We start from the raw sequence: 27,936 nt of genomic DNA, 5'->3' as shown, positions 1-27,936 counted from the left end.
ATTTCCAACAGCACCTATCCCTCTGGTTGTTGCTGTTGTTACAGCTGTAACACATTTGGGCAGTATTTCCCTAGAGTTACATCTGGATCACTACAGTAGAACCAGGCTAGGAGTACATCTTTCTCTCGTGGATTAAAAATATTTCATCAAAACCATACTACAAAAATAAATTTTCTTTTTAAAATTCTATTTTTTTTAAAAAAACCAAAAACCCTTAAAACTAAAATATATACAAAATTTAATGTAACATTTAAAGTATTTGTGATAAGGCAGCTAGGTGAATTACTGAATAAAGCTGGCTGGCATGTTTGGCAGAGAAAGCATAGCAAAGCGATCAATCTAAACGGTGATTCAGAAGGGCTCCTCCTGCTTCACGGTGTAGAAAAATAAAATATCCTAAATTACATGAAATGTAAAGGATCTGAGGTTGATATGCAGGGACAATTCGTGTACTCCAGTGCCTGAGGTTTATTGTGGGTAAGGCGTTCAGTGTTTGTATGTTAAGCAATGCTGTAGCGAGCATTTGCCTCCTAACAACACAATCCTATGCATGCTTCCTCGGAAGTCAGTCCCATTGTGCTCAATGTAGCTTACTCCCAGGAAAAAGCACACAGGATTGCATCCTTGCACTATAACCCTATACCTGTCAGTTCAAAAGTAAGTCCCACTGAGTTCAATGAATCTTACTTCCAGGTAAGTGACAATAGGATTGTGAAGTCAGATTTGTTCTCCGAAGACAGGGAAAACATTTCAGCACATGCTTTTTCATTGTTCACTGAAAATAATATGGAGGTAATACTAAAGGAACACTTGGTTTTTCGTATACCCATTTAAACATGTTAACTGGGCATAATAGATGTCGGAAATGTATCACTGCTGAAGATGTACAGCAGTATCATGAAAGGATGAATAAAGAGGTTACACTTTGCGATGACTGACATAATAACATCAGTAGACTAGAGAAGTGATCCTTACATTCTTTTTTTAAAAAAAAAACACTCCACCTTTTCCCTTTTCCATATGTGCACAATCTTGTTAATAATACCCTTGTGCATTAAGCTAGAGACACAAGTTATTATGAGTAGCAACAAAATGCTGTAATTATCATCTCATGTTTCCTATCAGAGAAGGACATTCCTGTGTGATTACAATAGCCAGATGTGTTTGTACACATTTCTCTTAACTGCAGGCTGTATAGAGGTTCAGTATTTTCAATGTCATTCTTTTAAATATTGCTTTTAAGGAAGGAATTTTCTGAAATCATTTTTTTAAGCAAAGCAAATAGACTATCACCGTTAACTCCAAATGAGTACCGAATCAGACTTCAGCACCTAGACACCGAGGTTAAGTCAGGTTTTGGTAGTGAGACTGGATTTCTCTAATCCACGACGGCACCATTCAATGTAAGGAAGAAGAAAATGGCAGCAAAAACTGGTCAGCAGCTTCTCTTCACCTGGTGATCCTCAGGTCAACTAAACAAACATCAAGCCACAGAGGGAGTCATTGGAAACCTTGACTCTTGCAATTGCTTTGATGAAGGCAACTTGGTCATTTTCCGAGGAGAAGCAGGTCATCATCCCGAAGAAGCACCCAGACCATAAAGCCTCTGGGGAATAACCTTCAGTCAGACAGCTATGGTTTTTTTACCCTCAATGGTGACCTTATCATCTACATTTTGTTCATCTGTAAGTTGGACCTCAAGCAGCCTTATGGTGTAGTCATCTCAGTGGAGTTTTGAAGGGATGACAAATCAGAGTCTGTATTCTCCTTGCATTTCTCCAGATCATGAAAATAAGGGTGAGATAAGGCATCGTAAGCTGATATTCTCTTTGTGGGGTTGAATGCCAAACATTTCTGTATGTAGAGAAAATGAGACAATTATAAATTAGAAGGCACTGTGGAGTCTGAGACAACAGCAAGGCTCATCTTATGATACTGTCCCTTAAAAGCTTAGCAAAGAATGGCAGCAGTTCCTTTATTCCGATTAAAGGAAAATAATGGGAAAACTGAGGTTTTGTGTCCTTGCTTCCAGCCCAGCCACAATACACCATGAAGGAGAGAAAACCCCCCGATAATTATTAATATCCAAAACGAGCAGAAAGGATTTTGACACACTTCATTTATGGATATTTTCTAAAAGATATAATCAGAGGTTCTGACATTTTCACCCATCATCACTACTCCTATTAATTTCACATACAGTGGTACCTCGGGTTAAAGACGCTTCAGGTTACAGACTCCGCTAACCCAGAAATAGTACCTCAGGTTAAGAACTTTGCTTCAGGATGAGAACAGAAATCGTGCTCTGGTGGCGTGGCGGCAGCTGGAGGCCCCATTAGCTAAAGTGGTACCTTAGGTTAAGAACAGTTTCAGGTTAAGAATGGACCTCCAGAACGAATTAAGTTCTTAACCCTAGGTATAAAGCATATTGCTTTTTGTTTGGGTCACGTGATACTGGCAGCAGCTAGTTTCTAAAGATTCAGTGGAGCAGACACTTACAAGCAGCAAGTCTTTGCCTAGTTCATCAATATCTGTTACGAAAAGCTCAATGGGCTGTGGATCTCTAGCAGGAAAAGCATTCCTTGGGAGGGCAACGTCACTGGGCCAGTCCTCTTCTTTGGGAAGCCCAATTGCACTGCAAGGAAGAAAGGAAGAAAGAATCAGGCATTTAACTCCAAGAAAAGCACCACTACTTACTGCTTCATTCACACCCCTGCGCTTCTGATGACATATCTCACCCACTTGAAAAATGCACTTTGTGCCACAGCCTGGCACTATCCCTCTAAAGCACACTTCCCCCAAACTGGTGCCATCGCTGATGCAGCTGATGCTAATCATGTGAGATCTTGCACACTCAGCAAGACCTCACACGATTTCAGCTGACGCCGGCACCGCTTCTCTGCTGGAGCAAGTGGGGTGTCCGCAGGGCTGTCGCCTTGGGGGCTTCTGCTGCCTGAAGCAGCTGATTCAGTCTGCCTAGTGGCTGAGCCAACCATGCCCCCCCCCCAATCCTCCACCCCTCCACTCCCAAAGTTAAAAAAGCAAAAGCCAATTAGAATTCAATGGCGATCACTCCAAGGCTAGTAGGTTAGGACTGCAACCAGAAAAACCTCAATGTATCAGGATATATCAGAGTTTACTTATTATCACTGTTCTTATTTTTCAGTGGCATTGCAGCTTATGGCCACATAAGGGGAAATGTACAGGTGTCTGTACCCAAAGAGATTAGAATCCAAAACAGACAATGTTGAAAAACAACTGAGAGAGAGAAGAATGGGAGATCCCTGCCTGGGAATGTAGGCAAATGAAGCTATACATACTGTACCTAAAAGTTTGTTTGCAGCTGGGAATTAAGTGGACAAGGCAGAAGGTTTAAAAAACAGGGCTGCAGGCAGAAAGCAAGGGAAGCAGGGGTCCCTGATGGACGCCTCATTGAGATATTCAGCTGTCATTTCATACCAGATTATAAGCAAAACTGGCATTTGCAACTGAGTTTAGTATTCTTTTGAGGCACAAAGCCACGTGGAAGGCCGGGAAACAAGAAGGAAATGTTTGTGTTGCGCCACAAGGCGGCAGCACTGCTCTAGTTTCCCAGGAACCGTTCTTTTAGTGAGCATGTCTAGTGAAGCTCTTACTGTATCTCAAGGTGGAGGATTCTGCAGGTGTCAGGAGTGCTGATTTTGGCTACCCAATAACCACAAGGCACAGGATAACCTTGCAGATCCCTCCTAGTGCTGAAGACCACCCATGAGCAGGTTGATTTTGTTGTGACCGTTGTGCAAACTCATGAGTCCTGTATGCATGGTTTACTAGCAAATTAAACGTACAGTCAGAAATAAAAATATATAGCTTTCAACGTCCTCTGTTGCAACTGTCTTTATCATAGCGGCTTTATTTATGTCAGGTTTTTTTAAAAATCCAAACCTACACTAATGCAGAATTTCCCCCGTGATATTTAAAATGGCTCCACAATGTAATATAAAAACACATAACATCATCTGAATGTCCTTATAACAGGATTAGCTGAGAGGCAAAAGAAGCACAGGAAAAAAACAGAGAATACAAAACACACTAGATGCTGGTATCTTATTAAAGCCCAGCCCGGAGGAGAGAGGCTGCCTGGGAGGCCCAGGTGAACTGCTGGGAGGTTTTGAACAGGATATAAGTGAAAATAACTAAAAATGAAATCAATAGGAAATGAAACAAAACTATAACCACAATTAATGAGAGAGGAAAGGTTGTATTCAATGCATTTTCCCCACCAGAAATGTCACAAATAGTTTGCAATGGCCCTACTCAGAGTAGATCCTTTAAAATCGATAGGCACAACTAACAGGGTCATTAATTCCAGTAGGTATTTCATTATTTTATTTATTGAATTTATATACCACCCTATACCCGCAGGTGTCAGGGCAGTTTACAGAAAAAAATATTCTCTGAATAAAACTTAATTGAATACAACCCTAATACTTTATAAGTTTATTATTTTAATTTACAGTAGAGGTTGAGCAGGTTTAGAATATAAAGGCTTAAGTATTTGCATATACATTAACTGTGGACGCCTAGTGATGCCATTATTTATTATTTGTTTTCTTCTTCCCTCTCCATTCTTCTTTTGTATTGTATTTCACATTCTTATTAAGATTTGAGTTTTTGGAAGGGGACTGTCCTATCTTTCATTCCTTCCTTTCTTCATTCATTCATTCATTCTCTCTCTCTCTCTCTCTCTCTCTCTCTCTCTCACACACACACACACACACACATACAGTAAGTGCCTAATAATAAGAATACTTATTATTAATAGCATGTATTCATCATGTATTTTTTTAGGTGACTGACGGTGAGTTACTTCAGCTTCCCACAACTGCTGTTTTTCATTATCACACTTCCAGGACTGACATACATGATGGCAGCTACATGCATGTATCCCCGAAGTGCGGGGCAATACAAGATTATGCAGTCAACATATAGATAGCATGCTGTAAAGCTTCTTACAGATACACAAAACACATGACCTAACCACAATTCATGTAAATATGTATGAATCAACACCTTGAGAACTAGTTACAAATAAATAAAAAATATAGCAGTAAATAGTGATGACCAGTGATGTGGGCAGGACACCTTTCCAGTGCTTATTTCTCCACAGAAAAATTCCATGTTTCATAAGTTTATTAGTCACAATGAATGGCTGTCAAATGCAAATACAGTATAAAGTGAGGTTGGCCATTTCTAATTATTTTGCTGCACTTACTAAATGCAAGTAACGTCAACATACTAAATCAGAATACACTCTAGGGGATATGATAATTTTTTCTGATGCAAACTGAACATTTTCCCATGCAAATTTCCCTATACAAATTATCCTAATGTGCATTCTAATTTCCCACTCAAATTTTCCCAGAAAACCAACATCACTGATGATGTCAACACCGATTGCAATGGAAATTGCTTCCACTCGAATGTGCTCAGGACCGCAGCCCTGGTATTTTTACAACGCTTCTCCTAGGTGCTCAACACATTTGGTTGTTCAGCTGCCCTTCTGCCCATGTATGAGAAAAATAAACAAAAGGTATGGGAAAGCAGCAGATGGGTGGAGGGATGGCCCTTCATCACAGCAGGAAGTTGGGTCAGATAGCCTTTTGGTCCAGCCCAGCCCTAGGATTCTATAATCCCAAATGAACTTTACAATTACCCTGGGAATTACAGCGACCACTCCTACTTGCTACCTCTTGAACCACTTGGTGCACTTCCCTTGGTTCTATAAGCAACATCACAAAAAGAGCAATGAGAGGCGAGGCAGAAATGGCTCTCGCTTAAAACGTTGCAGGAAACTGTAGGGCAAGGAGTTGAAACAGGACAGAAAGAATTACACAACAGTTTGTCTCGAGGAGGTGGATATATACAACCAAAATGGAAGCTCTGTTTCCTCTCACATATCTCATTGCAAAGAGAAAGGAGCTGCTTCTTACCTTATGCTTTGCTTTATCTCTTTTTATGCATTGCACCTGTGTAAGCTTAGTATTTCCATGGATAACATACTCCAGGGATGGGCAGGCTTTAGACTTACAGAATCCACTCCCCCCCCCCCCCCAGAATCCCAACCAGACTCGAGTGCTAAAAGCACTTAGAATTAAATTATTCGGAGTCCAGAAATTTGTTTTGAGCACCAGAACTGAACCAAGGGCACAGTCCTTCTGTACAGAATTCTATTCCTGCCCCCCCTTAGAAAGCTGGGAGTACTAATTTTGTTGTCGCCATTACTATTTACTTATTTAAAAGGTTTCTGCACCGCCCTTGATTAAAATGATCCCAGAGTGAGGTACAATATAAAAGGAATGCATAATCAAACCTAGGTTATATAAATCAATATAACATTAAAACATCAACATCAATATTTGTTAAACAGCTCCGATTCAGGAACCCTTGTAAACATACTTCAAAGCACCCAGAGATCTCCCACTTAGAGCCTGATCTATCTTCTGCCCATTCCTGGTCCTACTCCAGTCCGCAGAAAACAAATCGTGATGTATGTGCCCACTCGGAGATGCAAGCAGCATCTTTGTGCTATCAATTAGATTTTTGGGACTGCCAGTTGTAGAAACAGGAAAGTGCTACTAAGCTTATTCTGAAGCAAGAGAAATGCTAGAAATAGTAAAGTACAGCAGGAACAGAGACTTGGCCATTTCCCTGCCGCTGCAAGAAGACTTGCAATAATGAATGTCTTGTGGCTGCTCAAGTTGGCATAGCATTTTCTCTTTCGGATTCATGGGGAAAATTCTTTTCCACACAGGTAATTGCACCCACTAGAAACAAATAGAAAAAGCTGTTTTCTGGCTGCTCAGCCATGTCCTGGCTCATTTCCCCCACCAGAAATGTCATAAATAATTTGTATTCTTTTTTTTTTTTAAAGGATTGCAGCCATGCTTCTTATGCCATGAAAAAACACACAGTGCACATATCAAAGCATTCTTTATCTAGTAAAGCCATATATAAATGAACTGAAGGGATCATTCCCAGCGCCAAAAAGACCAAACCACTGAGGGCTGACTTTTTCTAGACTGTGCAGGAAAAGCTATTCAGGGGCATGACAAATTAGCCATGCTGATGAGTCATATACAGTGGGGCAGAGCACACAGGAAATGGAAGCCAACTTGGTAAAGACAAAAACCAGCTATTGAAATCGTGTTGTCCAAAATAAAAATCTCCAGAAACAGATATGATAGTTTTAAAATTGGACAGTGATAAGTTTGGCAAAAGCACTGTTTGACTCTTTTCTAAAAAGCTCTTTGAAAAAGTGGCTTTTCAGAACTGAATAAATTAGTCTGGAGAAAATAAGATTTCCTTTCCTTGCTGTGATCTTCCAAAGGTGTAGGGAACCTTTGGCTCGCAAGATGTTTCTGAATTACAACTCCCATCACCCCTGGCTATTGGCCATGCTTGCCTAGGGCTGATGGGAGTTGTAATTGAGCTGCCCAACCATATGCCCATGAGAAGCCAAAAAGCCAACAACAAAAGGCCATAAGTGTCCCAGCATTCTTCCATTTGTATACTCCAGCAACAAGCATCCAGAAGCATGCTGCCTATGGTACTGGAGGTAAAATCTAGCCATCATGACCAGCAGCCATTGCTAGCCTTAAAAGGTAGAGGTACCCCTGACCATTAGGTCCAGTCGCGGATGACTCTGGGGTTGTACACTCATCTCGTTCTATAGGCCGAGGGAGCCAGCGTTTGTCCGCAGACAGCTTCTGGGTCATGTGGCCAGCATGAGTAAGCCGCTTCTGGTGAACCAGAGCAGCGCACGGAAATGCTGTTTACCTTCCCGCCGGAGCGGTACCTATTTATCTACTTAAACTTGATGTGCTTTCGAACTGCTAGGTGGGCAGGAGCTGGGACTGAACAACGGGAGCTCGCCCTGTTGCGGGGATTCGAACTGCCGACCTTCTGATCCGCAAGTGGTCTGTGGTTTAGACCACAGCACCATCCACATCCATTAGTAGCCTTATCCCCCTGCAAATCTGAAGCCATTCAAGCCAGTTACTGTCACTATATCTTGCAGCAGCTGCTTTCCATAGTTTAGCCATGTACTAGATGAAAAGAATGTCCTTTTATCTGTCTTGAATGTTCTAACATTCAGTTTTGTTGAATGGACCCCTGGTTCTACTATTATGAGCTCTCTATCCAATTACTCAATACCATGCATTGTTTTATACTAAATAAATAACCAATAAATTCAGATATCTCCTATTATGTCCCCCTTTACTTACCTTTCTCTAAACTAAAGTGCCCCAACATACTGTAGCCTTCTCAACATACTGGAATATTGCTGACAGAATATACAGAATAGCGCTTAAATAAAAATGTTACTAAACTGTCAACAGTAAGAAATAAAAAATGTAAAACTGAGGTTGGGAAGAATATGAGCACAGTAAAGAGTAGGAGCTTTTTCTCCCTTTCACCCTCTTTCTTCAATGCATTCAGTGGGCATCTACCCATCTGATGCATGCTGTAGAAGTCTGCTGCATGTGTGGATCTGGAGCATATATGTTTTAACTTTTAAAATATCCTGTGTTTATGTTATATATGGGCCACTCTTTTTTATTTTTAAAGATTTCCGGTGATATATCGCCACCCTGGGCTCTTTTGGGAGGAAAGGTGGGATATAAATTTAGTAACAAACAAAGAATCCCCAACAAACCAGGCTTCCTTGCTTGATGGTTAAAAACAACCATCGGCCATGTTGCCTGGGCTGGTGCACATTCTAGTAAGAAAGACTACATAAAAATGAGCATAAGAAACAGAAAGGAGAGAACAAAGAAGTCAGTGCTTAGAGGCTTGCACACTAATGCCTAGCAGAAGCTTAAGCTCCCTGTTAATACAGTGTTTGTTTTTATTCTCCATCCTGAGTTTGCCGAGCATCACTTCTCTACCATTCATGTCTGCAGTTCATGCATGCAGCCGCTCTTCAAGACTGATGGCCTATGCTATCCAGAGCTTGGTCATTCTTCCACAGCTGAAGAAAGGGTTTCCTAAAAAGTGTGTTAAAAAGGCATCGGGAAGTCTTTCTTTTCATTTCTGCAGGTTGTTGTGCCAAACAACGGAGAACTCTAAGTAGCAGACTAGAGCAGAAGCTACTTGCTGTTCAATCCCAATTTTTAAAACACTATACTGACTTAACTAGGGGAAACAAATAGAATTAGGATTTTAAAATATGTATCATAAAATAAAGTCCCATTTTGACTACAATGGTATCAAGCAGCGGACCACTGCAGTGCCAAAGGGGATTAATTTAATTTAATTTAATTATTAAAATTGTATCTTTCTCCCAAAGGAGCCCAGAATTTCTATTATTCAATAGGAGCAATCCTCCGTAAACTGTCCCAAGACTGGGTACTCCAGTGCCAGTTGCTGCAGTGGTACAAACTATTATCTGCACATAAAGCAGTGATGGGGAACCTGTAGCCTTCCAGATGTACTCGGACTCTTCACTTTCCCAACCCCTGACTGCTGGTGAGGCTGGCTAGGACTGATAGGAACTGGAGTCCAGCAACTTCTGGATGGCCAGAAGTTTCTCATCCCTTATATAATGTATGCACAGGAGACGGCCTGGCTACAAGGGATGAAGGACCAGCCAGTATGCAGCTACCCATCTACCCATCTTTGCAGGCCAATTGGCTCACATCAATTTAAGTGCGGAGATGGGGGAATTGCCTTCAGGCTTACAATCTAAAAAGGCAAGGAATATAAGGTAAGGAGAATGGATGGAAAAGGAAGAGAAAGGAGACCACATCACAGCTATGCCATAGTATGGAACAAAAGCATAGCAGGTTAGGGTACACCTAGAAAAGAAATACACTGTACAAAAATTCCTGAAATTGTAAGGCACTAGGGGGAAGCCTTGCCACTTTATGAAATTAAAAAGCAAGAAGACTCAATACAATTGTAGGATGAACATTTGATTCCAGAATTGTGGCACTTCTCATGGAACACAGACATGGAAGAGACTGCTAACATGTTTGTTCTTAAAAAAGTGAAATAATAGAATTTCACTAAGTGGGGAGGGGGATTTGCATTGCTGTCACCAACATCATTAAAGACAATAGGCAACAGACGCTGGTGACATTCCTGTAGTGACATTCTATAGAGCAGTCAATCTGAAGAAAGGGATTTGCCCCTCCTATAAAAAAGGCATATCTAGTGCTTGGAAAGTAAGATAGAAGTTTTATTTAGAAGGGCAGTATCTGGACTCAGCAACAGATGAATGATTCCTGTGCACTTATTGCACTAAAAATTAATTATGTGAAAAAAATGCAGGAAGCTATTACTTACTCAAAGATTTTTCCTAGCTGATCAACATCCGAGTTTCCACGAAAAAGTGCCCTGAAAAGAAAAACAGAAACACCTTCTGTAATTGAAGTAATTTTTTTAAACATCCTTCATCTAGCTTTCCTATGTATTTCCCAGTCTTGGCTCCTTTAGCTTCTTCAGTGTCTGACCAACCAAAAGAATACATTTTGAAATCCATCCAACATATGCTAGCTGCGGGGTTTGTTGGACCCTTCTGACAGTTCAGTTGCTTCCCACCACTTGGAGACTGTAAAAATCAATGCTCACTGAGAGAGAAAAAGCTGGTTGTTAGAATCCACTCTTCCCAAACCATTTCCAACATAATATTTTTCTCCCAAGTGGGAGCTGAAAAGTCTTTTTAAAAAGAAGCTCTATGCATGTCTCATAAGACTAAAACAAATGCTTTGGGTTTAATAGTGCCACTGACAGCAACTCCATAAGTTGTGCATTTGAAATGAGTAGAGCTACATTCCATATACAAGCCAATGTCAGGGCTATTCCTTATCCAAACAATAGAAACAAAATTAATTGTGAATATGAGGAACCTATTTATGTCTTCTGCAACAAGGAAGCCACATGCATTAAAGGTAGAAAGCCTATTTTTGCAAGCCTTATACTTAGTTCCTTAAGAATGACTCATCCTGAGCCAGGCATGAGTATCAAAGCATTTTCAACAGATTAACTCATTGGAAACCACCTCACAGCATGACAAAATCCACCAAGTATGTACAATAGGAAAGGGAAACTAGTGTTTAGGAGAAAAACAAGACCTCCCATTTCTAATCCAAATACACTACGGAGAGCCACGTGGGACCCTCTAGAACTGCCAATACAGCAGCCTCAAATTCTGGGCTGGAAGCCAGAGATGAAAACCAAGAGAAATAACTTCCAAACACAAATATCTGGATTCTGTCATTGTTAGTACAGTATGGCCAGCTAAGATGGTAGCTGCCTCTCGTGATGTTCTTACTTTCTCCACAATCCAGCATCAAATATTTTCGAAAGAGCGTTGCAAATTCACTCATATCACCCAATTAAAATGTCTGCTTGTGGTCGTCAACTTTCCAATATTTTTGTCACCTTCAAGGAAATGACAGGAACTCCATAACAGCATTCTTTTTTTTAAAAAAACCCACCACAGTCCAATGACTATGTAAGCAACTCACTACAGAATTGTAAGATGGAAGAATTTATAACATTTTTATTGAGGAACAACTGCTTTTATTTGCCAAGATGTGTGTGGTTCTATTCTGTGGTCTGTAAAAAAAAATTCCAGGTTACAAAGAGGGTGAATTAGACAGGCAGCAGTGGGATTGGCTTTTCTCTATTTTTATTTCCCCCTCCCTCCGTGAACAGCCGTCTGATCCGGACATTCTCACCCCAGGACCAGAGGTCTCAATACTGCTTGCCTTGGTTCCTGCCCCACCGTCAGACACCCTGCCAATCACCCCCCAGGGCCACAGGATTAGAGGAGGTGACACTCCAGGCAGGAGCTTCAATGCCACCAGCAAAGTGCTCAACTAGCTACTTGAGAGATGGGAGAAGCATGTGTAAGTCAAGTCCTGACAAAGAACCAGGAAGGGGTGGAACCTCCAGCTCCTCTGATAAGCTCTCAGTCTGAACAGGTTTATTACTGAAGCAACAGCTCCAAGCTCAACCTTCCTGAACTGTGGAAACCAACAGCAACACAATGAGGAATGATGGTAATATGACATCTGAAACAAAACAAAACAAAACAAAACAAAACAACAAAACACAGTTTTCTTAACTAGCTCTGAGGAAGACATCTTTGGGATCAGCTGCTACCTGACCTTAAACTGGTAATGCCTAGAATTGAACCTGGAACATTCTGCATGCAAAGCATGGGCTCTACCATTGAGCTATGGTCCCTCACTACTGGATTAGTCTAGCCTCCATAAAAACAATGTTAAAATTGAATATTTAAAACTGAAACCTCCCATTATGAGGAGGAACCACCAAGCAGAAACAGATCTACCAGACAAGGGGAAATCATATTTTCCCAGCAAACTGCAGCTTATATATCCTGGGAACATGTGATTTCCCTAGAACTGACACGCTTACTGAATGCGGGTGTCTGGATCTTCCACAAAATTAAATAATGACAGCACAATGTCAAGTACCCTAGTTTGCTTTCCAGTAGAAGGTCTTTGTGTTTTGACCCCAGGGAGTCCAAATGGCAGGCAAGGAACTAGCAGATGTCACAGCCCCAAAGTGAGATAATCTCACAAAATCCCTCTCTAATGTTGCTTGGGCTCTCCTCAGTTCTGTTTTTGTGCTGTACACAAAAATGCAAAAATTGGAAAACACCCTCCAGAATACCTGTAAACAATAATTGGCTGAAATGTGAGGGATTGCTTTGAAAATCCTCAATATTTTCAGGATCTTGAGATACAGCCTCGTTTTTACAGCTCTAAACTAACCATGGGGAAATTTTTTCACAAGCCACAGCTGACAGCACTGCATAATTTGGACCCACTTTGAGTTACTTCTTGTCAATTGCAAGCTCCTGTAATGAGCTCTGTTTGGCTCCAGGCTGTCTCTCTGTGAGCATGAAACTTCTCGGTGTGGTCAGATACTTCTTCCTCTTCTTTCCTTTCAGTTACTATGTCTGTGCAAGTGGATGTGAGACACAGTGCAGGAGGAAGTTCATCTGAATGTCGCTATTAAGCATGATTACAAGCAAACATTATTTCCTTACCAAAAATAAAAAAGAATGACTCGGCCACAGCTAGATGGGGGGAAATTTCTATTGAATGTGTGCTTACTTCTAGAAATAGGCCTACCATTTTGTAGCTGTCAATATGAGTTTAATCTGAAATGGCACAAAAAATTACCACAACATCCAGCACACTGAAATGGCAGGAATCTGATAGTGTTAAGTTTGCATCTGAGCTCAATGTGACCAAGTCCAATTGCAGTAGAGCACAAAGCTGGAAAGTATCATAGAATTACGGTTAGAAGAGACCCCCAAGGATACAACGCCTTGCAATGCAGGAATCACAACGGAAGAATCCCTGGCAGGTGGTCATTCAACCTCTGTTTAAAAACCACTAATGAAGTTCACCACTCCACCACCTCCCAAGCTGGTTTCTTGCTTCTAATGTCTTTAAAGATTTTTGGTTTTGGTGGTGGTTATGTTTTCAGTGATGTGCTTCCAAAAGTCAAATGAACAAGGCCTGCTAACCAAATCCCAGTAGGTAAATTTCCCTGGCAGACATGGCTATTGGCACAACCCTGGCTGTAAGGCATAAAAGTATAGGTAAACAGCCAAAACAACCTTCTCAATGCCAGGACCCTTCTTATAGATTGTGAAACATTATGTTATCACCCAGAAATGATGTATTATATATCTGTTACAGATAAATGTCCAAACAGCAGAAACTGTCTATGATCCCATTTGCATCTGGAGAATGTCTGAAATTATGGACTCCACACAGCCTAGGGTAGGTCTGCATTTTTGGACATTCAACAGATGCATGAACAATGGTCACCCTTCCTTTGCGATTGGCTACAGCCTTCACATGTTACTGCAAACATTTAAAAACATTCACTGTTAAGATATACACTTTATGTTTGCCTTTCCCCCTACATATACATGTATAAGCGGAAGTAGAGTTTATAGCCAGATGAGCTGTTGCTGGAACAGGAAAGAGTTGTCTGAGATACTATTATCCAGAATAAAGTGAATGTTGATACATACCCATGAGGCATACATGCACAATCTCTTTCAGAAGCATGATTTATAAATAATAACAACATAATGCATAGTCCAGAAAGCTACCTCAGCCATATGTAAAAAAGCTTGGAAGTATCCAGTGGGATTCTTGATCCTTCCCTGTGAGTTTCAAGAGAGGACTACAGAACAGCTTCAAGCTCAAGAAATACAAGACTCACTGGGGTGCAAAGCCGAGTTATTACTGAGTTATTTCCATAGAAAAACAGATATTGGAGCCATTTAATAAATGGAGGTGTTTGGAAGATACATTCCAAATCAGGGGTGACCCATGCTGCCTGGAGCTGATGAGAGGTGGAGTTCCATAGCCTCTAGAGGGCACCATGTTAGGACTCGTCCATGCTTCTGATGTCCTGTGCCTAGAACCACTTGTTCCATGCTTTCTAAGCATGGTTCCAAGTGGTTTTTCCCTTCCCCCACTGCCTTCCCCCAAGAAACCTGCTCTTTAGCGCTAAATCAGAACCAACAGCAATCTGGTGAAAACTCAATTGCTGTTTGTTTCAATTCAGCACTAAACCACAGGTTTTCTCCGGGGAAAGTGGTGGGGCAATTGTGGGTGTGGATGAGCCCCCTAGTTACATCTGGACAAATTTTAAATAGCTGCAGATCTGCAAAGGCTCTGGTTTCAAGATTAAACCTCTTCATGAGACCCACATACTCAAAGGACTGTCTTGCCACACATGCTCCATATGAGGCTATACATCTATTAAGATGGGGGTGGTAGCCCTGAGCACTGTCTGATCATTACAACTGTAGCTGGGGGAAAGGCTTTTTCTATGTGGAGTGTCAGACCCTGGAATGCACTGAGGTAAGAAAGCCCGTTTTTTGCAAGATTTTGGAAAGGGTGCAATACATTTTTATGTCAACAGACAAGCGACTGACTGATTCTAAGTTGCTATTCTGGCTCAGCTGTGTTCTATTTAATTTTAGTTTTGCTCTTTGATTTATACTGTTCTCATGCATATAGTTTGTATTCTTTCTTGAGCACTCTGAGCTGTTGAAAAAAAGTGGCTTATAAAAAAAAAATAGAGACAGACAGACAGAAAGGTTGATTCGCATGGTCAGATGTGAATCAAATCCGTCTCACTGGGTCACTCCAGTGTTTTGTTTGGCTTGTTCTTAGTTCAATTTATACTCTGGTGTGCTAGAAAATGTACAAACCTTGCTGCATGCTGACTGGTGAGTGGAGAAGCTAATGGAGCAATCAAACGACGGCTTTACCGGGCATCCATTTTATAAGGAAACATTGGGGTTCTTAGCTCTCATTCTGCCATTTGCAAAGGGTCATATGATTTGTTCTAGAGAGATCAGTGTGGGAAGCTGGGAGGTGACAAAGAATACAGACACTGTATTTTTATGTCAACCCTTTCAGTAGGTAATGAACCTTGAAACAAGATAAGGAATCCATGAAGATTATAGTCAAGTCTGCTTAGATTCCGCTTCCCTTCTAAGGGGGAAAAACTTTTTTTTTAAAAAATCAAAGAGTGAGATTACACACCTTGGCCATTATCCAAATGAGCTATTTACATGCGCGATAAGGAATCTTGTAAAGCTGAAACTTGCTTTGTAGTTTTACTGGTGCAGCTCCTGGAGGCCGATGCAAAAAGCTGTGATTCGGTTTTCAAATCTTGTTTGCCTTTTCACCAGGTAATATGGAAAAGAATATGCACCTGTGGTTCCCTTACAAGTATGCAGTGACTCTTCTGCATTGGGAAGGGATGGGGAACATGTGGTTCTCTGGATGTTGCTGAACCCCAGCTCCCCTCATCCGTGACCACAGGCCCTACTGGCTGGACTCCAACAACATGTGGAAGACTGCAGGTCCCCCATCCCAGTCACAGAGTGCTTAACTGTGCTACTCTGTCACAGCAAAGCAACTAAGAGTCTTGATGAACAGTTTGTGCCAAACTGTGTTGATCCCTACATTAGTTAGGACTGTTTGTTCTTTTGGCCTTACAGAGATGAGCAAAATTTTAAAGGTTTGGAACTTTTCACAAAGAAGAACTTCACTTTACTATGTAGCGCTTCTTTTACCAGCTGACACTCCACAAACTCTGGCTGGTCAGAGAACTCCAGAATTCTAAGAATTAGCTGGAAACAACAACAGCATTAGAGGTTCCTTTTGGATGGTTAGAGGAAAAAGAAGCACAATTAAAACAGAAACAATTCAGAAACGAAACGTAATGTAAAATTCTACAGATGATCAAAATATGACCTCCATTCTAATTCAATATGTTACCCAATGTGGCTACTCACCAGATGTTGTGGACTATAACTCGTGTTAGCCCAAGAAACTACTATCTTATATTTGGCTTCTCCTATTTCACTTGCAATCTGATCATGGGTAAGGACCATTTAACATCAGCATTAAGTGAATATGATGACAGCTGTTTTCCTCTTTCACTTGGAAAATGTGCTGTACATCACCCAATGATTCTCAGATAACCATGTGAACTGCTTCTTTGGAAAACAGGGCCAGTCCAAGACATTTTGCTACATAATGCAAAGGGCATGAAGGTGCCTCCCGTTCCATGCGCAAAGGCCAATGTTATTTCAAAACTGGCAATGGGACAGTATTCAGGTTATCCGAATGGTCATTTGTGGAAAGGGATCTGGAATGACCATTTCATAAATTTAAGTCTTCAACCACTGATCAGTTCACTGATCAAAACATACTTGTCACAGCAGAAGAGGAGGTGCCAATTTACTATGGAGGGGTAGTTGAATAGGAGGCTGTCAGAGTGATGTATAGTCCCACCAGTTGTATATTAAGACCATTCCTTTCTAACATACTAGAATGTTTTTTATTTAAAAACACCTAGTTCTACCTTCCAAGTTTGAGACATATTTGCTTTGGGCCTCACCAACTGAAAATATTTCTAATCAGACTGCTATGATGGGAAACCTTTGAACAGCAAATGTTTAATGCCAGTAGGTCAGTTTCTCATGGAATAAACTTTGCTTAACCAAACATACTCCTACTTGTATCAGCTGAAAGCCTTTGCACACATGAATGAAAGCATGAAGGAAGTTAACTCTTACCTACTTGAGGCCTTTCTAACACCAGAGCAAAAAGCAAATAGAAAAAAAGAAAGAAACAAAAGCAGTCAACTTATTGGTTACCTCAAATGTTACAAGTACCTTGTAGAAGAACAATTAACACCATCTTCTGTTTCTATCACTAAAACACCGGTTTTTGAAAAATAGAATTAAAAACTGTGCTAAATGCTTTATAAGCAGCAATGAATCATGGATTAAGCCACACATGCTGGGACAATACAACACAGAATCTTTGGGGAAAGGTTTCAAACTCCCCAGGGCATTCCCAGCCCTACTCAGAGATGCCTGGGATTGAACCTGGGACCTTCAGCATGAAAAGCAGATGCTCTACCACTGTGCTATGGTTCTTTCCCTTTAAAGGCAGATGTTGTCCACGTAACCCTTAAAAAACCAAAATGGTCTCTTGGGTTTGTCTACTGTACTTTTTATTAAGGGGGTTGAGAATGCCCTTTTGCTGCCTGAAACACACAGAATCCAACTGGTCTGGCAACAGAATCTTAATTGTATGCTGGTAATGGGGTAGCATCCTCCATCAACAGCACTGATCTTTCCTTATTCTCTACCACTTCCTTTAAAAAATATATGAATTTTGCCACGAAACAAAAATAATGTAACCTAATTTAAACAGGCATAGCTTTGAGTAACAGTGTGAATGCCGGATTTGGTTTTCCACTCATGTACGTTTTAAATTTGCCCAGCTTGTTGATCAAGGTATACTTGGTACCACCTCTGTGGCTTATATCAAGTGATAATTAATGGCTCACAGTGTGGCCTGCACTTATAGTTAAAAACTAGATAAAGCAAACGTTTGAAATTATATGTAACGGAATATGGACGATTAGCAAAGGGCTTCAGAAGAAGGTTAGACTTTCAAAACAATAAAAGCATCGGAAACTGTTACAACACTAAATACCATGCTATTATGCAGCACAAGGTGAAATTTCAACTTTTATACCAGCTGTCTGGGTTTTGGCATAAAAGCCATGAAAGCAAGATGAGGTAAAATATATAATTTGGAGCAGCTGCTTTGCCTTATCAAAGCTTACTAAACACGTGCAGAAGAAATTAAGAGCTCTCGTGACAGCAGACAGAAAATTGATATTTTGTTCATAGTATATACCATAGTGATTTGAGCTCAAAACAATACAATATACAGTATTCAGCAGGAAGGACTAGGCAATGTGTTGAGTTCATCCAGTTTGGCTGCTCTGATTTAAATAAATAAGTTTGTTTGACAAAATTACATGGAGTCTGATTTCACATCAAAATTATGACGTACTTTGATCTTGTCTTATATTGAAACATGAATACAGGCAGTGACCATTTTGCACACATCCTGTGGGACCCGGAAGGGGGCAGAACAGGGCAGGCTTATGCATGCTCCATCGACAGGGGGCGGGGAGGAATGGAACCCCATGCAAAATGGTCACGGCCGCTTGTACGTGTTTTTAAAAATACTCCTTAAATATACCTGAAGTGCCTCAAGAAATAATGAGTTAAAGGGAGGAAATAAATGTTAAGTTATTTACATGACTCTATATGTATTTGAAAAGCCAAGTGATTTTCATCTAAGGGCTAAATAGGAGCCACCTGTTTTCAAGATGCTACTTCATCCTTCCCATTCTCTTTTCCATATGCCTTCGATCTGCTGGCTGTTGCTTTTCTTTTAAGCCTGAGCACAAGGCATTGTTATGAGTGTTAACTAATGTGTCAGGCACTCTGAAAGTAATGCATAATGATGATCTCAATATATAGGCAGTTTTATTTGCGAGACGCACAGCAAGATAAGAATAGCTCGTCGCTGAGCATTAACATACATTCTGACCTGGTCATGATGACCAGCTTGCTGTCATGGAAAAAGGAAAAAACTGCTCCAGACAACTATGTCTGGATAATAGTCTTATTATCATGGATCTCAAGTACACCATGGTAAGATAATTGGTCAATGCAAGAAATTCTGAACCAGAGAAGCCCCAATGTGTCCAGCCTCTCGATGAGGACCTTGAGTGAAGGTGAGCCCAACACCCCTCAATGTAATTGGTTCCATTCTTGAACTGCTCTTGCCATCAATAAATTTCTCCTAAGGTTCAATCAATCTACCCTATAAGAAGGTTAAATGAGTCCTCTGGATTAGGCCAATGGCCCATCTAGTCCTGCTCTCATAGTGGCCAACCCAATGTCTACGGGAAGCCCAGAAGCAGGACGTGAGTGCAACAGCACGCTCCCAACTTGTGATTGCCAGCCACTGGCATTTAGACGCAGAACACAGCCATCATGGCTAGTAGCTTAAGCCCATAGAATGATGAACTTAAGTCCACATATCTAGTCATGAACTAAGGACTAGCAGAGAACAAAACATATACCTTATGGGGAAAGGTTATAGCTCAGTAGAAGAGCACATGTAAATAACTGGCATTTTCAGGTAGGTTGGGAAAAGTCTCCATGCCTGAGTTCCTGGATAAACACTGCCAGTAAGTGTAGATAATATGTACTGTGATAGATGGATCAATAGTTTGACTCAGTAAAAGAAAGCTTCCTATATCACTCTTCTGAAACATTCCATTTCAGTCCTCTTTTCCCCACCACCTGCCTTGGAATATTGTGAGTTACTCCTAGATTCCGCAAAATGGTCCGCAGTAACACCGATCTACAGGCTATAAAATGTTCTCACAGTCCCTCTGGCTGAAACGATGTGGCGTCTACAGAGGTAGCCAGTATCAAAGGAGCTGTGATGTGCTTATGAACTGGAAAAAATATATAATTCTTTAAATGTCTAAACAGCATCAGATCCCACACTGTGCTCCTTCTCATTCCCTTTGAGCAAATTTGGCTCAGGATTGTAATTACTTGGTACAAGATGGCAAAATATTTCAGAGTTGTGTTATGTTTTTGCCTCAGCTGTCAATGTCCCGCTGTCCTATCTTTTTTCAGATATCTATTTGATTTTCCACATGCCTGAATGTCTATTAACCTTATGCTTTAAAATAATTTTAAAATGAATAAAACAAAAAGGCTTGATGAGGGAGTTGCTAAGACAAATCTGATAAAAGGGGGGCAAACTAGTAGATTTATAACTATAAATATACAATTGCCTCCTTTAACCCATGTAAACTACTTTTTTGTTTAGAAAAACTAAACACAAGGTGCATTTTGAAATATCTTCAGTTTGAATTAAATGATCCCAAAGTGGGAAGAATATTCTGCACTCCTGTCTGGAATTTGAAACTATTTTGTTGGCAGCTTCTTGTAAACTGGAGAACCATATATACATTTTCATTACTATACTGGATAAAGTAAGATGTTTCTTAATCAGCTCAAACTAGCATATAGATATAGATATAGATCTATATAGATATAGATATGATGGACGAAATTATTTTCCTAAGAGCTGGGTCTCTGACCTTTTAGATTTCATCTTCAAACAGTCTCAGATGTCAGCATGACATACAAAGTGTCAAAATATACAAAGCTTTATCTTTTTAAGTAGGTTAGATTTCACTCCAAACCTAAGGACATTCACATGGAAGTAAGCCTCATTGATTTTAGTGAAGTTTGCAGATTCTAAGCAAGTGTAGTTAAGACTGCAGACTTATTTTCATTTGTTATTTTCAATATAACTTCCTTCAACAAAACAACAGCTCTTAATGTACACAACAAATTTATCTCTTCAGAAAGGTAGGCTTTCTCAAAAGATCTTAATAGAATCTAACAGTGCAATCCTACACACATTTACTCAAATGTAAGTTCCACTGAATTCCTTGGGACGACGCCCTATCAAGTAAGTGGGTATAAGATTGCACATATAAAGGAACTGAACTCAATGGGTGAAATGGCCATTTTCCCATGAAGCTGCCATCCATTCCAATAGAATTTGTGCAGAGTAACTTCCTAGCGGATTGCCTTAAATTTATACTTAACAAACAACCAATTGGAGCTTTGAAAACAACAACTCTTATTTACAAAGATCAAGGCTATCAGTTGAGGATTTTGTTTGTTTGTTTACAGTGGTGCCTCGCAAGACGAAAAGAATCCGTTCTGTGATTCTCTTCGTCTAGCGGTTTTTTCGTCTTGCGAAGCAAGCCCATTGACGGATTAGCACTATTAGCGGCTTATCAGTTTATCGGATCAGCTGATAAGCGGCTTAGCGGCCTAGAAAGGGGGGGGAGGAAAAAAACCCGCAGGAACTTGCAAGACATTTTCGTCTTGCAAAGCAAGCCAAAACGGAAAACTCTTTCGTCTAGCGAGTTTTCCATCTTGCGAGGCATTCGTCTTGCGGGGCACCACTGTATTCATTAAATTTGTATACTGCCCTTCATCCACAGATTTCAGGGTAGTTCACAACATAAAAATACAAGCTAAAATTAACAAAATACATAAAAAGAACATGACCAAAAACAAATGAATAACCCCCTTTGCTCACCACTTCTCGCAAACACATTTATGTATGTATGTATGTATGTATGTATGTATGTTACAACTCTCCTGCTCTCACAAAAGGTTTGATGCTGCATCATTTCTAGCAAATGCTGCCTTTGTGCTTAGCAACACAACTGAATTCTGTCACTGCTTTGCCGTTTGTTTAAAATATCTCTCTCTCAAAAAAAAAATAATAAAAAAAAATCCTGTCTGCCAAGCTGGCGTTCCCCCTCCCCTCTTTGCTTTTGTTAGGGCAAGTAACAGTTTTTGGTTTCTATGGTTTATCAACGGTTTCCTTTGCCCATCATATCTACTATTGTGACAAAGCCTGGCATGATTGGGAGCTTGAAGAAAAAAACCACAACTGAATAAGTCTGGCATCCACTTCAACACCCCTCTCCAACCACAGACAGATACAGTTACTGGATTTGACTAACGGTTATCAATCAGCTCAACTGTAGGCCCTTGGGAAGATAACAAGCCAAAAAACAGAAGGAAGAAGGAAACTAATACGAAATATTTTTCAGTTGTTTATATAATGAAATGGAATTATTAGCCTCATGGAACTCTTTTCTAACTCCTAAATGTTTCACAGAATAGATCTGGTTCCTCAGGGGAACACCACACATTATGACAGCTATAGGAAGTGTTAGTGTTTCCTGCAAATACATAAAATGTGGACATCATATATATGTGTACACGTATCTTTAATCACCCATTCACCTGCATCTAAGAAACCTTGTTGAACTAAGCTGTTTAGAAGGTAACATTGTCCACACATAACAGATTTGCTGAGGGAAGCACCAGTTAAACACCAAGACAGCAACAATCATAATCCAATCTAATTGTATTTAAATGTTTATTGCTATGAATGAGAGCATATCCCGCAGACATGTCAGACGTGCAATTCTGAAGGAAGAACAAGAGTAGACCAATGAGTTGAAGCAAAAATAACGAAAGACGAAAGGGCGCACTTTTCCCAAACATGCTCAAATGGAAATAGGACAGATTCAAACAAACAGTTGAAGAGATTAAGCCCCATGGGATGATTTATTTGGGAAGATGACTGTTTGACCCATCACAGACATATGACAAGAGGTTTACCACCTGTTTGTTCACCACCCCACGTTTTATGAGGTGGTAAACTAAAGCTGAGCCATGTGCTGTGCCAGAGTATTCACATGAAAAGTAAACATGACCGAGACACAACTCTCATGGTGCCTTCACCACCTCAGCCAACACCAAACTTTTCAGATGAAACTGCCCCTTCATCCCAATGATTTCACTGCAGCTTACTTAAGTTTATATATTTATCTATTTCATTTATGAAGCACTTCCCATAAACCATTCTAAAGTAATTTAACAATAAAATCATCAACAGTGAAACATATAAAAACACAGTTTGTAGGCAACTGCAGATTAGAGAGCAGGCTAAAAGATCTTCACTTAAACGAGACAATCCCTCACTTGAAAGAGAATGATCTTCAATAGGCAGCCAAAAAATAAAAAATAAAAATAAAGACAGTGTCCCTCTGGTATACGGTGTGAGAAAGGTCTAAAGGACAGGCGCTGCCACACTAAAAGTTCAGTTCCAACATTTTATGGAATGGCCTTCATGATGAGGTGGTATCTGTAGGAGACCCTCTTCTGCAGAGCACAGGAATTGATATGATATAGAAGGGATAGGACAGTATTTTAGGTATCCTGGATCCAAGCTGCATAAGGGTGAATTTAGCTTGGTAGTTAATTGACAGGCATTTCAAGTTTTTCAGCAATGACAGAACCTGATGGTGACATTCTGCCCCAGTGAGTAGATGAGCCACTGCATTTTGCACTAGCTGCAGTTTCTGGGACAACCTTATGGGTAGCCCCACAAAGAAAGCACTAATGTAACCTAAGTTAAATGCACTCAGGTGTGAGGTAAAATTTTTGTAGTGAAACACAAGACAAAAGTTGTACTGTGTTTTTACTCTTTTTTTGTTGGGAGCTGCCCAGAGTAGCTGGGGCAACCCAGTCAGATGTGTGGCATATAAATAATAAAATATTACCATTATCATTCCTGGAGCTAAGAAAAAGAACAAAATAATGTCCCAATTTATCTGGTTGGTTTTTGTAAAATATGCATAGCAGAAAAATGTAAATACAAGGGGATCCCACCATTTCCCTATTAATTCAGAGAAAAAGTAGCCATTTTAATATTCTAAATCAGTATCCATACCGACTTCAGATCTCATTTTGCTACTACTGACCCAAAATCTCTTGTAACTGAGTTGGACCTGGTGCTATCCATTTTCAAAACTATTTTAGTAAAAGTAAGAAAAATTTAACCAAGAGATGTTTCCAAACGTTCACTACAGTATAGATTATCTACAATAGAAGAGCAACCCTTCTCTTGAGAAACATCTAGATTTTATTTTTTTCTGCATTTAAGCTCATCCCCCAACCCTTTGTTCTATCTTTCATGGGCATATAGATGCATTGGAGGCTTCTAGTACTTTCAAGCTAGTCCTGGTCTGAATTTTAATTCACCACTGGACAGGTGGCCAGCCTATTAGATTGGTTATTTCAGCTTTTCTTCTGGAGTCTTGGACTCATACCATCAAGGCTGAATGAACACAGGCCTCTAATTTAACCCAGTGACCTCTCAATGTAACAGAATAACAATGACAGCTTGAATCATGCTTCCCTACCAGACAAAAGGGCAGCAAGGCATACAGGTCTGCTGAAAAGCGATATTTTTTATTCCAAGTATTTGCCCCAGGATACACAAACAGAGCTAAAAGCAAGGTTTTCAACTTCAGAATATAATTTGAATGCAGCAGAAATTTAATGCGTTCTGGATAGCTTAGGAGACACACTTGTCCTTTAGCATCCAATATATCAAAATAGCGGTGGCTTCATATAAAAGCATATATGAGGTTCCTTTGTTATTGCTATGAGAGTGACTACTCTCAGCCGGTCACCAAGCTCCTACTATTCCCCAAACTTTTAAAGTTATGGTAAATAAACGACTCTGGGAAATTAGGCTCTGAGAAATTGGGAGCGCAAACTTGCTATGCTAGAGTATTTCTGTCATGGTGTATGCCGAAAGTAACATCTACAGCAGCCCATCTATGTGTAAGGAGGAGGCCTGCACACCTGGCTTCACCTGGAGAAGCTCTACAGACATGCTGACAGATTGGGGGGCACGTCAGCAACATGTGCCAGCTGTGGGCTGAGGCCACACCACCTTATCATGCATTCTTTCAGTTCATGTGGTAGTCATCTCACTAAAGAAAAGCAGCATGGGCCTTCCTGATTGGCTGAGCAAGGCATAAATACCAAGACCCTGACCTTTTGTTCAATGCCTAGTCAATGGAGTACAGTAGAACCTCGAGTTATGGATGTAATCCATCCCAGAGGCACGTCTGCAACTCGAAGCGTTGGCATCCAGAAGTGCCGCGTCCGCGCACGGTGCAATTTAGTGCCATTCTGGTACTTCTGGGTTGCCGCAGGATGCAACTTGAAAAGATGTAGCCTGGAGCGGATGCAACATGAGGCATGACTGTATTTCCTTCCCCAGTTTCTAATTCTCCCTGCATACCTTTGCCTTCTCCTCCCCTCCAGTCTCTTCTCATATCAAGCTTCTCTTTGCCTCATTCCCATTCCTGCTTCTGAATTGCCTTCTTGGCAACCTGCTTTTTAGCTCTGCCAGTTCTCTCTCCTCATTGGCCCTACATTCCCTAAAACCAGGGGTGTGGTGCCACTGGCCTGGTGGCCCTCAAGGCCTCTCTATCTGGCCCTCAGGACTGTCCCCAGGCCACACCCTCTCCTCAGATACACCAGTCACCAGGTATACTTCACACCTTCCTTCAGTGTTTATACCTGTCTGGCTATTTGTTGCTTTACCCACTTTTGCCTCAGGTCCCATCCACCACAGACATGTGACCTCTAGACGACTACTCAGATGGAAATTTCCTCCCCTAGACCATTTTTTTTAAAAAAAGTGGTCTTTTTTGCCTGAGGTGGACACAATGCAGTTCCAGAGTTTAACCATTTAGCATTAAGAGAACATTAAAATGGCTTGCAAAATGTGGCAATACAGCAAAGCCCCTCATGCACTGGCCCTCTTGAGAATACGTAGTTCTACAGAAATTCTTTTCCCACCAAAATGGCTTCAACAGCAGCATACCAAACAGTGGGAAAGTACAGAAGAACAAAGCCACACCTGAAATCCTTTAAATAATGTGTACAATTAGGAGATGAGAAAAAGGAAGTATAAGTCACCATGATAATAAAACAAACAAATTCAGTTTGTTTCAATGTTGACCCAACAGGCAAAGTTCCATCCTAAAATAACTAGTCAAAAGCAGCTCACGATAAAGCTAACAGAAGTAAGAGTTGCATTTAAATAGCCACTTCAGAAACAATCCATGGGTGTTTGCAAAACTTCACAGTTTTTTTGATACTAAGACTATAATATTGCCAGCTTTTCGTTTTTGTTTTCCTGCAGCGTGCCTTTAGAGAAATAACACATCTTAGGCCATAGCTATTGAAAAACTATATAAATACAACAATCCGAGTTGAAAATATTCAGTGCAGTACTGTAACAATGTCTGTATATCAAATAGTTAACAATGAAGTTGTAGATTACCAGGGTATGAACGTGGTTGGTAGCTGCCCAGTCAACTGCACTTCTATTTATTTCAACCATTTTCTCCTTGGTTTTAAGACCAGGATTGTAAAACTATTTCTGGAAGCTCCAGAAGATAGCCTATTTTTATCTAACTCTGTTTCACATACAAACATTTGCACTCAAGCCTACTTTGAAATCAGAAAGTTTTACTTTATTTTTTAAAAAAGGAAAGCAGACTATCCCTAAATTAACCTTACAAATGTTGAATCAATTACTGAGTTAATCAGATTGATTCACCAAAAATATTTTGATCAACTAAAGAGGTACCATCAATTAATCAGCTAACATATTTTTTTAAAAAAAATGATGATCATTATTTTTAATATAAAGCTTTTAAAAAGTACAGATGGCAGCAACCAAGAAACATTTACCCTCCTCTCACTCAAATGAGTGAATGCTCCTTTTAAGACAGTACCTGCTGCAGCAAACAATAACAAAGGGATTCCTCCCCAAAAATTACAGTTTTATTCACATGCAACATATGGTCAATGATCACCATCACCTGTGAGGTGTTATGTAGCATTTGTGGAAAGGACTTTACTTGTGCTAGACTGCACTGTGCACAGACTTGGCTGGCAGTTGTTTTCAGTGGGCTTAATCCTAGCAGATTTGTAATAAGAACAGATGAAAGTTTCCCCAAGCAGATGCACAGTGTATTTCTTTCACTACAGAGTAATTAAAGAGCCACTATATATTTTTTAAAAGGGAATATTGCCTAATCAAAAGTTGGGGTTTCCAATCGAAAGAGAGTCCTGCCATTTCTTTTTCAAGATATTAAAAATTTTGTTCCATGCAGGGAAAAACGATCTCCTAAAGCCAGTTGTGGCACCTTCAATATTCTTTCTAGAGTTCTACAAAGGTCCCCTTTATCAACATCTCAGCAATCTGGATTTACATATACCAAGAACAAAACAATGGGCAGGAACAATGCTATAACAGAACGAAAACTTTAAAACAGATCTTCAAAACTCAGGGCTGGAACCAGGTTTGATAGGGCAGTGGGCCCCCCGCTTTGCTGCTGCCACTGCCCACTGCCCCACCTATTCCCCCTGCCACTACCACACGTCTTGCCTCCTCCCCCTCCACTTCAACTTCCCCGCCTTGTTTTGCTGCCATATTTGAGTCAGCTGCAACTGTGTTTTCTCTCCCTCTTCCCTGCCTTGCAGGCATCCTGGGTGAAGCAGCCTGGAGAGTTTCTGTGCCATGGTCGAGGCTAGAAATGTTTAAGATTAGAAAAAGCTTAGTTCTAGCAACCTTTCTAGCCATTGCGGCAAACCACTCTCCTGACCACCTCGCCCAGAATGTCTCACTCTGATAAAACACCCTTTAGCCCTCCTTTATAGACACTAAAGCAAGGCATGGAGCCTCAATGAGCAGGTGGACAGGGAGCAACAGTAATGAGAACTGGCCAAGTATCATGAGTCACCGTATTTTTCGCTCTATAAGACACACCAGACGATAAGCACCTAGTTTTTGGAGGAGGAAAACAAGAAAAAAATTATTCTGAATCCCAGAAGCCAGAACAGCAAGAGGGATCTGGCTTCTGGGATAGCACACACATTCTCCCTTACTTTTTAGGAGGGAAAAAGTGTATCTTATAGAGTGAAAAATACGGTAAGCTAGTCCACTGCCTGAAACCCTCATGGCTGCATTCACCACCATCTTCTTTATTTCCAACATGTGC

At 40.5% G+C, this 27,936-nt stretch overlaps 1 protein-coding gene across 4 annotated transcripts in view; it reads right to left on the bottom strand.

Moving 5' to 3' along the window:
* Positions 1-991: 991 nt before the first annotated feature.
* Positions 992-27,936, bottom strand: part of CDK6 (cyclin dependent kinase 6) — a 101,283-nt gene continuing 74,338 nt past the window's right edge. For all 4 annotated transcript variants that reach the window (XM_082194196.1, XM_082194198.1, XM_082194197.1 and 1 more), the window contains exons 6-8: positions 10,330-10,380; positions 2,500-2,635; positions 992-1,854 (exon numbers count right to left, since the gene is read on the bottom strand). In XM_082194196.1, coding sequence (XP_082050322.1) covers positions 1,708-1,854; positions 2,500-2,635; positions 10,330-10,380 — 334 coding nt within the window. In that variant the 3' untranslated portion in view covers positions 992-1,707. The remainder of the gene's footprint in view (positions 1,855-2,499; positions 2,636-10,329; positions 10,381-27,936) is intronic.

Source organism: Podarcis vaucheri (assembly GCF_965113315.1).
Source record: "Podarcis vaucheri genome assembly, chromosome: 12".
In the NCBI taxonomy this organism is placed as follows: domain Eukaryota; kingdom Metazoa; phylum Chordata; class Lepidosauria; order Squamata; family Lacertidae; genus Podarcis; species Podarcis vaucheri.
The sequence above is the reverse complement of the archived record's forward strand: the minus strand, read 5'-3'. Positions and strand labels throughout refer to the sequence as shown.